Source organism: Nicotiana tomentosiformis, chromosome 9 (assembly GCF_000390325.3).
Source record: "Nicotiana tomentosiformis chromosome 9, ASM39032v3, whole genome shotgun sequence".
Lineage (NCBI taxonomy): Eukaryota > Viridiplantae > Streptophyta > Magnoliopsida > Solanales > Solanaceae > Nicotiana > Nicotiana tomentosiformis.
Window position 1 is genome coordinate 89257534 of NC_090820.1, and position 15056 is coordinate 89272589.

Consider the following 15056-nt stretch of genomic DNA (forward strand, 5'->3'; position numbering starts at 1 on the left):
AAATGCTAGAGAGACAGGTTACCCGAATTATAAACTATAGTATTATTGGATAGATAAAGATAAGAATGGAGTGGGAATTATTGTAAAACCAGAACTTAAAGATAAAATTGTAGAAGTAAAATAAATTGGGAATAGGATTATTACAATAAGGCTTTGTGGGGGAAGGACACAATCAATGTTATCAGTATCTACAAATAAAACTAAATGTAGAAGCTAAAGCTAAATTTTGGGAGGAAATGGATTCTCCCAACATACCAAATGTGGTCGCACAAGTAATGTGTACTCAGACATTACCCGTACTTTGTGAAAGTAGATAGACTATTTTCGATAGATTCTTTTCTCAAGAAAAGCATGGAAGACATAATACGTAAAGTGACATGACATAAATGAGGTTAGTTTTACTCGCATGCTTTATCCACTGTAAACGCATATGTAATCTCCATCTTGCATATACACCGCTCCCAATACATATAGTGCATAATAAATAGACCTAATTACATCCTAATTCCCGCAAATCAAGGTTAACCAAAACACTTACCTCTTTCCAAAATAATCGGACCTTCCAAAATCACCTTTTCTTTAGCACAAGCCTCCAAACCACTCGAATCTAGCCAACCAACATGCAAATAAGTCAAACAAGTTTTAGAAACTACCCTAGTATCAAAAAGGTTCGAGCTTTAACATATTTGGAAAAGTCAACAAAAAGTTAACTCGGGCCTACTTGGTTGAAATCAAGATCAAATCCCGATTATTCACTCACCCAAATCTAACTATGTATTTTGTTTCGAGACCCGACCTTAAATCGAGGTCTAAATCTCTAAATTGTAAAATCCTAAGCTTCTACCCAAAAATCGTATTTTTATTCTATAAAAATCTACATCTATGGATGAAAAAATATGAAAAGTAATGAAAATTGATCAAAAATACATTAAAGTTACTAACCTTTGAGGTTGAGAAGAAAATTCTCTTCAAAAATCGCCTCCACAAAGTCTCAAAAATAAAAAAAGAATTAATCCAAAAATCTCCTATTTTTACCCAGCTGTAGATGTCGCAATTGGAAACCAAGATTCGCGATTGCACAGCTTGCAAATATGAACCAGTATTTGCAAATGCGATAAAGCCGCATAAGCTCAGAAGTCGCAAATGTGACACCTAGTGCGCAATTGCGAAGGTTGCAAATTGCAAAGATGGCTTGCCCCTCCTACACTTTGAAAATGCGAGGTCTCCTTCGCAATTGTGAGCCTCGCATTTGAGAGCAGCCCATTATAATTGTGATGACCGTGATAATAGGCTAGAAATCAGTGTTTTAGTCGTATTTTGCACTCTAATTACTGTACTTGATTTGCGTTTGAGCTTAAATGATGGCGATTTGTACTTATTACATATTTTATGCCTTGTAGGAAATGCTTTGAGTAAAAAAGATAATTTGGAGCTAAGTCGAACAAGTTGGAGCTTTGAAGTCTGAGTAGAAGCACAGATAATTAAGTCGGAATCGCGTTCGGGGGTCGATAACCAAGCATGGATATCAAAAAGTGAAAGAAACAAGTTACTCCGAGATAACTACACTGCCATGTCGCATGGGGCGGCGCGACAGTGTAGTGGAGCCTGCTGACAGAAATTTCAAGCCTTTAATAAAACCCACAGGCGCGGGGCGCGCTGTGCTTGTACAAAATTCTCATAGTAGTTTCCTACTTCAGCTTGGAAAGGCTAGTTCTGTCCGGACCCGTTCCTACATGGTATAAATAAATTAAAAATATGTTTTTTAAGGGACTTTTGACCTTGGGAGCTTTTGGAGAGTATTGGAGGCTTAAAGACTCAATATTTCATCCTCCTTCTACCAATTCAATATGCGAGTTTGGATTGTTACGTTGGATTACTGTTTTTTTATTCTTTAACTCTATTTGTGATGACTTTCTCCATATCTATGGAATACTTTACCTTAGGGTTTGACATGATTTGGTAACTTGATTGTTGTTTATGGATTTGACTACTATTTAATTGCTTGAATTTATTGGAAGAGCTTTAATATTAGTTGTGATTTTATTCTTTATAGTGTTTAATCGAAAGAGAAACATCTTATTGAATATTATTGTATTGTATGCCTTAGTTTATTTTGGTGATCCTTTGAAGTAATCGAGAGAGCTTTTTGAGTTACCATTTAAATTAAGATTAAGAAATATTTGCGAGAAGTTTTTCTTATATCATTCCTATCAATAGATTCTTGCGAGTTTCACCGCACTTCATATTAATTTGTTTGGAAGATTTAGATTTAATCGAGAGAGGAGTCTGAATCAGAAGTATAAGCTAATCACCTATTGAATTCATGAGAATCGATAGAACCTCAAGAGTGAAATATAACAGTGTCATATTCAGGATAACAGTCTTCCACCTATCATGTCAAAATCCTTATTAAATTTATTGCTTACTCTCTAGTTCTCTTTGATTAATTGTTAATTATTTTAATTTTAATAGTTAAATTTAGTTCATAATCATCCAATCAAAGTGTTAATCATCCGGAATAGCGTTAAACCAGAAATTACTTGAACATTATTTGAATTCAATCCCTGTGGAGACGATAATTAAACTATACTATCTTTGGCTAGTGAGCATCAATTTCGTATTTTATTTTGTGCTCGTCAAATTTTGGCACCGTTGCGGGGATTGGAAATCAAAAGTGTTCAGAATAATTTTTGGCACTAATTCAGGAACCTATTTTATTTTCTTGTATTCACGTTTTTCTCACTTGTGTGCATGTAACAAGTTTAACTTCTCTGGTGTGTAACTCAATCTTCTTCAAAAGAAGTGATTCCATCTGATCCAGAGGTGGAAAAGCATCTGCGACAGTTAAAGAAAGAGAAAGAACTTACCGAAAATTTCTTGGGGCAATCTTCATCCCAAGAACACATGGCTAAGTACAATGATGATGGAGCAGATTTAGCTGCAAGAGGGGCAGCGTAATAGAGAGAATAAGCTGCACGGATAGCAACTGAAGCAGCACTTAAAGCTGATGATGAAACTGTTGAAGAAGATGGGGATTGAAGATTCCATCTAAAACGACCTCTGGTTGAAGAGCAGTTTAAAAATATGGCTCCCAGTCCTGGGAGAGCATTAGGTGACTATGTCAGACCAATCTACAATCAGGGATTGTCAAGTGTCAGATCTCTACCCGCAGCAACAAATAATTTTGAGATGAAGCAAGGTTTGCTTCAAACCATCCAGAACAATTGTGTCTTTAAAGGGAAGGCGAACGAAGATCCTAACACCCACTTGATAAACTTTGAGGAAATCATGAACACCTTTTAGTACAATGGAGTGTTAAAAGATGCAGTCTACTTAAGGGCATTCCCCTTTTCACTGAAGGATGACGTGAAGCATTGGCTTCGAGGCTTACCAACTGGGTCGATCAGGACATGGGAAGATATGACAAAAACGTTTCTGGACAAGTACTTCGCAGCTGCAAAATAGTGAAATTCAGAAGGGAAATCTACAACTTCTGCCAGAAGTACACTGAAATGGTCTTCGAAGCTTGGGAAAGATTCAAAAAGATAGTGAGAAAGTGTTAGCATAATGGAATCGAATTGTGGATGCAACTCCAGGACTTTTGGAATGGACTGACACCTTCCTCACGAACTCTGAGTACGGCAGTTGGAGGTCCTTTAATGAAGAAAACCCCTGAGGAGATTGTTGTGGTTCTCGATGAGCCATTTGAAGATGCTAACCAATAGCCCGCTGAGAGTAATGATAGAAGAAAATCAGACGGGATTCACCAGGTGGACTCTAACACATCAGTGCAACCCCAATTAGACATCATTGCTAAAGAGATATGAAAGTTGACCTTAGCCAAGGTCCAGAGCCAGCCATCATCAGTTTGTGACTTTTGTGGAATGCATCATCCAACGAATGAGTGTCAGGCCTCAGCTGCAGATAAAGTGGTAAATATTATGGGAAGCACTGACAGAGGTAACTATCAAAGTGGTAATAATTTTAACTCCATGGGACAGAGGCACCCAAGTTTGTTGTGGAGTTCACCAAATGATAGTTTGAACTCATGGAAGTAGAATCATTCGAGATCCAGGGACAAGGAACTACATGATTTCAAAATCAGCAGAGACAACAATACCAGCCTCCACAGTCTAATTCTGATGAAGGCTTGCCAACGTCCGTTTTGACAATGTTTTTGTAATCATGAAACACTATATTTAATGATCATTTTGATTAAAGCATTTGCTCTCATTTCCTAAAGAATGCCTCGACTCCAATGTCATATATAGTTCCTTGAGACTTTTACAAAGTTTATTATGTCTTTGTTTGCATCTCATGTGATAAAGAATCGAAGCCTTGATGATACATAATTTGCATTAAGTTTAGTTTGAATATTTTGAAACACAAAAATATATGTATACATACATAAACAAATACGGCAATAGTCCAAGCAAAAGGGACTCAAAAAAGTTAACCAACCTCAATCACACATTCATATCCTCTTCCTACCCCATCTAGGATGAGATAAGATTACTGAGGTGCTTACACGTGGCACCTCCATTGTGGTGAATTAAAATGAAGAATGGCTTAGCTCCAAATATAATTTTCCAACCTTTCATATGTGGATATTAAGATTTGTATAATGTATCAAGAACCACATAATCCAATGGTTAGCTTTACTCCAAGATGAGGGGGTTGTTGATTTTTGTCCGTTAGATATGGGAAATATGTAAAACCTTATCATTATATATAGGGTGGTGGGCAACTATGCAATGACCATCTTGGAAGTTAAGGAAAAGGGAGAAAGAGAAATCTTTCTGTCTAAAGTGTAATTAGCAATGGCTTCCTCTGTTCTTTCCTCTGCAGCAGTTGCCACTCGCACCAATGTTGCTCAAGCTAACATGGTTGCACCTTTCACTGGTCTTAAGTCAGCTGCCTCATTCCCTGTTTCAAGGAAGCAAAACCTTGACATCACTTCCATTGCTAGCAATGGTGGAAGAGTGCAATGCATGCAGGTAACTTATATACATTCGACAATTTTCTTTTTACAATTATTGTCATAATTAAAAGTTCTTTTTGGTGGAGTATAGGTATGGCCCCCATATGGCAAGAAGAAGTACGAAACTCTCTCATACCTTCCCGATTTAAGCGAGGAGCAATTGCTTAGTGAAATTGAGTACCTTTTGAAAAATGGATGGGTTCCTTGTTTGGAATTCGAGACTGAGGTCAATAATTTTGCATACTCCCTCTGTTTTATGTGACTTTTTCTTTTTTATATTTGTTGTCCGAGAAAACAGACATATTTAGAAAAAATTTAACTTTAAAATTGCTTAATATGTGTAGCGCGGATTTGTCTACCGTGAAAACAACAAGTCACCAGGATACTATGACGGCAGGTGAGTCACAATTATTTAGTTAAATCATGAATATAAATGTTAAATTTTAAATCTTGAATGCGCAGATACTGGACCATGTGGAAGCTGCCCATGTTTGGGTGCACTGATGCCACCCAAGTGTTAGCTGAGGTGGGAGAGGCGAAGAAGGCATACCCAGAGGCCTGGATCCGTATCATTGGATTCGACAACGTGCGTCAAGTGCAGTGCATCAGTTTCATTGCCTACAAGCCTGAAGGCTACTAAGTTACATATTAGGACAACTTACCCTATTGTCTTGTCTTTAGGGGTTGTGTTGTTTTAATTTTTTTTACTTCTTCCCACAAAAACTGTTTATGTTTCCTTCTTTCTATTCGGTGTATGTTTTTCGATTCCTACCAAGTTATGAGACCTAATAATTATGATTTGGTGCTTTGTTTGTAAAATATTTTTGTTTCACATTCTTGTGCCGTATATGAGTTTTATTTTAGATAACATCCTAAATGCAAATGGTCCACACATTCACCAGAAGCATCCTCATCCTAACCACTTCCAGATGATGAAAATTTTCAAGATACTCAATAGCTACATTTTTTATATACATTAATAGCCTCCTTGGCCAAGTTTCTAGAATTAGTTTATTTTGAGATGTATTTTTTTCCAAAAGCTTTTTTCTCAAAAATATTTTTGGTGAGAAGCAATGTTTTTGGCGAATTAATTTGAAAAACACTTCTGAGCAGCAATTAGTGCTTGGTCAAGCTGTAAAAAAAGTGCTTCTAAGTTTATTTTTCTCAAAAGTACTTTTAAAAAAAGTGCTTCTGGTGAAAGGTTCTTTTTTCTGCTTCTCCAAAACTGCTCCTGCTTCCACTCAAAAGCACTTTTTTATTTTAAAAGTTTGACCAAATAATTGAACTTTGAAAAAAAAAACACTTTTTTCAAAAAAAAAAATACATTTGGCCTTGAAAAAGCTTGGTTGAACAGGCATAAGTGTCTACTAGATGAAGGCCTCAGTTAAGGTATCTAAATGAAACTTGGTTACAACTTTAAGGGTTTGTCCATTTATTTGGCATTTGAGGTAATATCTCCTATCCTAAATGCAAATGGTCCATACAACCCCCAACCACTTTGAGATTATGAAAGTTATTCCACCATTCCTTCAGTTTTCAAAATAATCATTGATTTTTTTTAAGTATTTCCTTTTCTACAAGAATTTAAGTTAAACATAGATAATGTAATGAATTTTTTGAACAATTACTGTTATTTTAACTTAGTATAACATGTCATTTAACATTTGCTCTAGGTTATTAAATAATGTTATTAAGAAGAGTAAACTGTAATTACTTTCTAACTGACCTGATTGTTTAAATATTTTTTATACCGTCAATGTTCTAGAAAGCACAAATTTGGAACTGTCTCGAGGCAATATCTTAAACCATTGAAATATCTCAAACTTTGCTTGGCCACAATTCTAGAAATTTAAAATGATGCAAACTAGAAGAAATTTGAAGGGCTGGATAGGTAAAGAACTAAAACAATTCATGAAACTCCAGCAACTGTCACAAACGGTCTCCATTTCTCTTTAGCTTGTCCAATGGTCTTGATTAAAAATAAAAAAAAGCAATTACCAACAGGATTGTGGTGAAATGGCAAGTACTCCTTAATCCTTAATCAGAGGTCTCAGGTTCGAGCCCCCGGGTATGGAGTCACATTTATTAGGAAGGACTTTATCCCCCAAAGTGAGACTTACCAGTGTGAATCTAGATTTATACGGGCCTCAATGCATATAGTGGACAACAGATAAGAAACACAAAAGAAAAAAAAGCAATTGATCCTGGGTAGCGCGGCGTCAATCTTCTTTATTTCACTCTCTGAAACACCAGGAGATAATCCAGTAGCTTGTAGTTAAGAAATGTATTAATCTTAGCTAAGGTTGTACTTGAGTTGAGCAAAACAGAACTTTCAGTTCAGCCTACTGATGCAGTGGTGTAGGGATTATCATGTTGGTATTACACACTGAAGGTCCTTCAATTCAACCCTGGGCAGCATCATTTATACTCTAAGTTTTGTTTCTACAGTCTACACCATATTTCTGATCATACATCAACTTGGAATTGAGACGTAGCATGAAACAGAGAATATTTTCAGCTCAAGCACGATACTCGTGGAACACAAAATTGATCGATTTTCTCTCGTTTCCTCTCACCATTCTACACATGTCTTTAGAAACAAAAACCACCAAGATAAAGGATATACTTGGGAAGAAATATAACTCAATCACCACTTCCTATTCAAATTTCACATATATACAACACTACAAGTTTTCAAATTGTCAAAAGTTTGTGGCACCAAAATCAATTGAGAGCATTTACAGACAGACCCAAAAATAAAATTATCAGCTCTCAACCACCTTATTTCAAATAAATGTACAAGAGCCACATCGTTGCACAATAATATTAACGAAAAAACAGAACTTTTCCCTCTAACAAATCGCTAATTATACTCCAAAATTTTGTTCTTCTTTTCTATTCTATATACAGTGTCGAGCTGTCGACTTCATATATTGCTCAATAAGGAAGATTTAAGCCATAGCAGCCATGCGAGAGTTTTGACAGTCGAAGCCCTCTACTCTATTTGGTGATTGAGTTTGCCCAAGTCTTGCCCTTGAACACCTTCCTTTAAAACTTGATGATGGAGAAGATGAAGCTGAAGTGAATGTACTTGGTGATGATGAAAAACAGGGTTGCTTTTCGTTTGTAAAGTGAGCGTCATGGATTAATGGATTCATAGCCCTGCAAGGCGGTGAACCAGAGAAGAAAGGAGGGGATGATGACAAATCGTATACAGAATGGGTTGCAGCTATGCCATCCTGTTAGACCATGAAGATCATTTTAAGAAATGGCAGGTTGAACCAGTGGAATGTTTTATAACCTTGTTCTTAAAAAGCTGGCACATTTTGAGATAAGAGCGACAAAAGAAACAGCTATACATGTACATATAGGGTCACACAGATAAGTTGACAGTTGAATGTAATCAGGAGAACAGTCAAATATACAGTCCAAATCAGTTAAAACAACCCACTAAAGATAGCATCATACCACTCCACATGAATCAAATTAGCTAAGTGCATTTATCAACATTGCATTTCCAACATATCATTAAACGACACAGAAAGAACAAATAACCAACAAATGAAAAACATTCTACCTTCTGCAATTGGTATAAGCTAAATAATGACTTTAATCTATTGACCTTTCTATTTTTCCTATTCATCTGCCCTAATCAACCATAATTGTGTTTCCATATGGCTCCTTTTAGAAATATTTTGGCACATTGAGTATTCTCATAAGGAGCTTTTGATATCAAGATGGTTAAAACGATTATGAAGTAAAATAATGTATGGACCGATGAAGCCAGGCCTAGCTGGCTTATAGAATATTGACATGTATTAAGGAATGGGGAGACAGAAAGACAGGGACATTGCAATTATTTGTCAATTATCATTCCATTGGACTCTCAACTACTCTCAACTTTCAGTTTGTCTCATGAAAATCCACATTACCTACTCCTATAGATTGACTATTTCCATTGCACTTACTCATTATCTTGACACCTTAAAATCACAATAAAAGCTACTTCTCAGAAAAATAATTTAGGTATCAAAGCCACCAAGAAGGACGGAGCTCAAGTTAGCCACCAAGATCGCCTCCAAGTAGGCCAACATGCAGACTACCTTCATTGAGCTACTAGAACCATTTGTCCATTTGCACCTCTCCACGATGCTCATACCCATTGATGCCACTCACATAGCTTTCGAGCATCAAAATTGAAAATTGAAACATGCTGAGAGTGTAAAGTTGCGTTATGTAGCTTGGAATTCTACACACTCTGCCGACGATGAGGATGATTTTCATACTGACTCTGTCTAAAATAATGCAAAGCCAACTAACTCAAACAATGTGCAAAATTTATCATGTAAACATCCTTCATGCAAAGGCAGATCCAGTATACGAAGTTTATGCGTTCGGGATGCCACTGAACCTACTTATCAATAAGTTACTGGGTTCGAAATTTAATATTTCTACATATCTAGTAGATTCTTAATATATGTACAGAGACTGAGCCAAAGCTACTAGGTTCGGCCGAACCTGTAGCTTTTAATGTACATCTGCTGCCTTTTTGTTCAGATTGTCATAGATTCTAAAGCTTTGACAAACAAGAAAAAGTTGACATCATTGCATGCATAAAAGCTACATCCTTGAGAAGTTAAGCTAATTCCTATAGGAACAATATAATTCTACCCAAGCAACTAAGCCCGAAACTAGTCGCGTATCGACTACATGAATCCTCTGGGTCCATTATGTTCTATATCATGTTGAATCTAAAGGTTTGCACCTCATTCCAGATTCATTATTCAATCATTCATCATAGTTAAGACTATCCCTACATCGACCGTTAACCCATCACAACATTTGCTGGAATATTATACTTGTATATACAAGGTCAATTTTCTTTTATGTAAATATATTAGAAGTTGAATCCCCTTGGCTTTTTCGCATATTTACTCTTTCTATTTTTTGAATACCTCGTTGAAAATCCTGCCTCCACCGCTGTCACAACCCTCCCCATTTAAAAGTCCTCCCTTTTTGCTTTCATTTGGCAGCATGTCCAATATTCATTTAAAAAGAAAAAAACACTATCTTAAATTATTAAAATATCCACATAGAGGCACGTCATTGTTGTGGGATTATAGTGGGTATATAGTTGTTGTGCTGTGGCTAGATATGTAAATAGGAACAAGGTAAAGAGAAATGTGAAGGGAAACATGCCTCTTTGAGAATGAGATCAATAAGTTCAGCTCCGCCTTTTGAAACAAAGGCCTCAGCTTGATTTCTTTTCAACCATCAAACCAAAAACAAAAACAAAAAAGACCCATTAAAGAGAGGATCATGAACATTAATGGGTCATTAAAATCTTGAAAAATTAGGATAAACAAGGATTAGAAATAATTACCTCAAGGGACGGCAGTTAGAGTGGCTAATGGGATCCCCAAGACGACGAGGTTTGGGACAAATGAGCGAACCCATTGGATTAGCGCCGCAATTCAGTGGTCGTGAATCGGCTACAACCCAATTTTAGTCCGCACCAAGGGAATGGGAAATCCCTATCACCTCTTGAAGGTGGCCGGAAAAAGGGAAAAAAACAGCTACTATTATTTTTCTCCCTACAATTATGGCAAATGGTCTATTTTCCTAAGATTATAAAAGTCCAGGATTCACAGTATATATTTCCATGGTCCTATATTTACCTCCGTCCCATTTTAGGTAAATATTTATCACAATTTAATGTTAGTACTTAAAAATTAAAGTAACATATCTTGCATTAAATACTTTTTTGGGGTTTAATAAGTTCAACTCAATATATTATTTTCGGGTCAAATCGATAAAATAAAAATATTTTTTTTATATATCATCATATCATACTATATAATAAGTATGAAAACTTTTAAGTGAAGTTATTTTACTAAAATAGGATGGCGAAGACCCAAATAATCTATCTCCTCCTCAGGAGGTGTGACAGAGGGTTGTGCAAGGATTGCAAGGTGATTTTGGGTGAGATACTCGCGACGCAGCATAGGCTCTTGGTGATGGACGTTGGTACTATGTTAAAGAGGAGGAAAAGGTCTACTCGAGGAAGACCGAGAATTAGGTGGGGAGCCTTAACTAAGGATAAAGCCCAAGCGTTGGAGGGGCGGTTGTCGGCTATGGGAGCTTGGAGGAGTAGTGGTGACGCGAGCACTATGTGATCAGCGACAGCAAATTATATTAGGGAGGCTGCGAGAGAGGTGTTAGGGGTCTCGACGGGCGTATCAGGTGGGCACAAAGGAGACTGGTGGTGGAATGAAGTGGTCCAAGGTAAAGTAGAAGCAAAGAAGGCGGCGTACCTGAAGTTAGTGGAGAGCATAGGTGAGGAGGAGAGGCGAGTGTGCATGGAGAGGTATAAGGCAGCTAAGAAGGAGGCTAAGTTGGCGGTCACAGAGGCTAAGACTGCGGCTTATGGTCGTATGTACGAGGAATTGGGAAAAAAGGTGGGGAGAAGAAGTTATTCCGGCTGGCCAAGTTGAGAGAGAAGAAGGCTCGGGATTTGGACCAAGTGAGATGCATCATGGACGAAGATGGTAGAGTATTGATGGAAGATGCCCAGATTAAGAAGAGATGGCAGACTTACTTTCATAAACTTCTGAATAAAGAAGGGGATCGGGATATTGTGCTAGGCAAATTGGAGCATTCCAAGAGTTACCGTGACTTTGGGTACTGCAGGCGTATCGAGGTTGAGGAGGTCGTGGGAGCTATGCATAAGATGAGTAGGGGCAGAGCGACCGGGGCAGACGAGATTCCGGTGAAATTTTGGAAGTGTGTGGGGAGAGCAGGTTTGGAATGGTTGACTAGGTTGTTTAATATTATTTTTAAAGGAAAGAGGATGCCGGATGAGTGGAGGTGGAGTACGGTGGTTCCATTGTATAAGAACAAAGGTGATATGCAGAGTTGTAACAATTATAAGGGTATCAAATTACTGAGTCATACCATGAAAGTGTGGGAGAGGGTGGTTGAAGCGAGGGTGAGGATGACAGTTTCTGTATCCGACAACTAGTTCGGGTTCATGTCGGGTCGTTCGACTACAGAAGCTATACACCTTGTTAAAAGGTTGGTGGAACTATACAGAGAGAGGAAGAAGGATCTGCACATGGTGTTTATTGACCTAGAGAAAGCGTATGACAAGGTTCCTAGAGAAATTCTCTGGAGATGCCTGGAGGCAAAAGGTATGTCGGTTCCCTACATTATGGCGATTAAGGACATGTATAATGGGGCTAAGATTCGGATTAGGACAGTAGGAGGCGACTCTGAGCATTTTCCGGTTGTAATGGAGTTACACCAAGGTTCTGCGCTCAGTCCGTTCTTATTCGCCCTGGTGATGGACGCGTTAACACACCATATTCAAGGGAATGTGCCATGGTGCATGCTATTCGCCGATGACATAGTTCTGATTGATGAGTCGCGAGCCGGTGTTAACGAGAGGCTGGAGGTTTGGAGACAGGCTCTTGAGTCTAAGAGTTTCAAGCTGAGCAGGACGAAGACGGAATACCTAGAGTATAAGTTCAGCGCTGAGCCAGGGGAAGAGGGCGTAGATGTGAGGCTTGATTCGCAGGTCATCCCGAGTAGAGGCAGCTTCAAGTACCTTGGTTCGGTTATCTAGGGGGGAGGGGAGATCGACGAGGATGTCACACACCGTATTGGGGTAGGATGGATGAAGTAGAGGTTAGCATCTGGAGTCCTGTGTGACAAGAGAGTGCCACCGATACTCAAAGGTAAGTTTTATAAAGCGGTGATTAGACCGGCCATGATGTATGGGGCTGAGTGTTGGCCCGTTAAGAACTCACATATCCAGAAGATGAAAGTAGCAGAAATGAGGATGTTGCGGTGGATGTGCGGGCATACTAGGATGGATAAGATTAGGAATGATGATATCCGGGAGAAGGTGCATGTGGCTCCCATTGATGACAAGATGCGGAAGCGAGGCTTAGATGGTTCGGACATGTTCAAAGGAGAAGCCCAGATGCTCCGGTACGGAGGTGTGAGCAGCTGGTTGTGGATGGCACGAGAAGAGGTAGAGGGCGACCTAAGAAGTATTGGGGAAATGTGATCAGGCAGGATATTGCGAGGCTCCAGATTTCCGAGGACATGACACTTGATAGGAAGATGTGGAGGTCGAGTATTAGGGTTGTAGGTTAGGAGGTAGTTGAGTCGTGCCTTACTTCGTACCATTGTGGGACTAGCCATGTAAGATTTTTGTCTAAGATAGCTATTGGCAATGTTGTGGCTTACTATTTCGCTGTTCAGTGCATGTCCTATTTACTAGCTATCGCTTTTGCTTTGCATCTTTCTTCTAGATTTCATGGTGTTCCTATTTTTCTTATGACTGTTGTGGTGATACTAATATTTACTAATATTGTCTCCCTTTGCTTTGCATCTTTCTTCTGGATTTCATGGTGTTCCTATTTATCCTATGATTGTTGTTGTGATACTAATATTGTTTTCTTTTTGTCATTTTGTCTTTTTATTTTTTTTGAGCCGAGGGTCTTTCAGAAACAGCCTCTCTACTTCTTTGGGGTAGGGGTAAGGTCTGCGTACACACTACCCTCCCCAGACCCCATTAGTGGGATTTTACTGGGTTGTTGTTGTTGTTGTTATTGTATTTTACTAAAATATTCTTCAAAAATTAAATGACTAAATTATCAAATTTATTTAACCAACAGTCTCTTCCTAGCCATAAAAATCTGGAGAATATGAGAGTTATTTGTATTGAACAACCGCATTCAACCTATTAAAAGCTAATACTAACATAAATATAATGGGGAACAAAGGTGTAGAATTTAGGAAAGAAAGGAAGTAAAAGACATGAATTCTGTGGATTAGCTTGTGGAGGATACAATTTTGCTCTCATCTTTTTTTTGATGGTTGAAGTCCTATGATGTAATTTTGTTGTGTAAGCATTCTATCCTTTTTTTTTTTTTTTTTTGTAAGGAGACTTTTCAAATGTATTTTTAGTTTGACAAATACTTTATTTTCTATTAGGTATGCATTAAGCTCTTAAAAAAACAATTTTGATGGATCAGTATATACTTCCTCCATCTTAAATTATATGGATAATACAATTCTTCAGGCCAGTGAGGAAAGATGCAGAGGGGGAGCGAGGGAGATAAACGTTTGTATATTTACTCTTTGGCTTTCTTTTTCTGTTTTGTTGAACTTTGATTAATTAACTTTTGTCTGATTATGATTAATATCATATACTAATGATCTTTTTGGTAACTATTACTCATTTGCTTCTAAATGGCAATGAAGACTTTTATATTTGGGGAGAAGTCATTCAATTTCTTTGAAGGACAAATGTGTTACTTTATTGTTGACAACTAATTTTTTTCTTTTTTCTTTTTTGCAATTCGTACAATGGACATCACAAGGTAAAATTTTAAAAAGATTTAGACCTTATTCAACTACGCTCGAATGTGGAGAAAAAATTTGAATAAGATGGTACTGGAATCTTTATGTTGACAAGAGTGTGCTAGAATCATTATCTGCCATGTTTAATAGTATAATTTTACTACCTTAGTAGAATATGCTGAAATTAGTAGACGATCTAGTGGTATATCAATAAGAGAAAAGTAAATTCGAATTAAGGATTATTTTATAGTCTAAAAATTACAGTGATATCTCGATTCCAACTTATTTATAATAAAGTCATAATAATAATAATAATAATAATAATAATAATTATTATTATTATTATTATTATTATTATTATTGTTGTTGTTTTAAATACATGTGCACTTTCTTCATTTTTTTCATGCCTTCTTGAGTGACTTTGAAGAGCCCCAACCCAAGATAAGGTAATATTATATCCTATGTATGAATATGGAGCATAGCTTACTATTGTGTTTCCTAAAAGAGTTTATTTTGTTTGAATAGGGATTGAGGTACTGTTTGTGCAGTAGAAATATGAAAATAGCCATATGTCATTTCTTTATTAGCATTAATGAGATTGTTACACAAATAGCCGACCAGATTCAATGTTTACTTTTTCTAGTCGGTATATATAAATTATATATTGATTATACATATTTATACATATAATATACATGTATTG

The 15056-nt window shown here is 37.2% G+C and overlaps 2 protein-coding genes across 2 annotated transcripts; one reads left to right on the plus strand and one right to left on the minus strand.

The window, feature by feature from the left end:
• Positions 1-4425: 4425 nt before the first annotated feature.
• Positions 4426-5813, plus strand: LOC104103374 (ribulose bisphosphate carboxylase small subunit, chloroplastic). Its single transcript, XM_009611271.4, has 4 exons — positions 4426-4997; positions 5073-5207; positions 5326-5378; positions 5444-5813. The coding sequence occupies exons 1-4, from the start codon at positions 4821-4823 to the stop codon at positions 5619-5621; spliced, it is 543 nt and encodes a 180-aa protein (XP_009609566.1). The 5' UTR covers positions 4426-4820; the 3' UTR covers positions 5622-5813.
• Positions 5814-7620: 1807 nt separating this feature from the next.
• LOC104091456 (uncharacterized) lies at positions 7621-10607 on the minus strand. Its single transcript, XM_009596796.4, has 3 exons — positions 10365-10607; positions 10181-10244; positions 7621-8220 (listed from the first exon to the last, which is right to left on the minus strand). Exons 1-3 carry the CDS (start codon positions 10436-10438, stop codon positions 7933-7935), a joined length of 426 nt encoding a protein of 141 aa, XP_009595091.1. The 5' UTR covers positions 10439-10607; the 3' UTR covers positions 7621-7932.
• Between the last annotated feature and the right edge of the window lie 4449 nt (positions 10608-15056).

Excerpts from the sequence above, each read along its gene's own strand:
- LOC104091456 (XM_009596796.4), bottom strand. The coding sequence starts at position 10,438 with ATGGGTTCGCTCATTTGTCCCAAACCTCGTCGTCTTGGGGATCCCATT. Across the intron at positions 10,245-10,364 it reads TCTAACTGCCGTCCCTTGAG|AAATCAAGCTGAGGCCTTTG; the intron begins GTAATTATTTCT and ends ATGGTTGAAAAG. Across the intron at positions 8,221-10,180 it reads TTGATCTCATTCTCAAAGAG|GATGGCATAGCTGCAACCCA; the intron begins GCATGTTTCCCT and ends ATGGTCTAACAG.
- LOC104103374 (XM_009611271.4), top strand. The coding sequence starts at position 4,821 with ATGGCTTCCTCTGTTCTTTCCTCTGCAGCAGTTGCCACTCGCACCAAT. Across the intron at positions 4,998-5,072 it reads GAAGAGTGCAATGCATGCAG|GTATGGCCCCCATATGGCAA; the intron begins GTAACTTATATA and ends GGTGGAGTATAG. Across the intron at positions 5,208-5,325 it reads GTTTGGAATTCGAGACTGAG|CGCGGATTTGTCTACCGTGA; the intron begins GTCAATAATTTT and ends TAATATGTGTAG.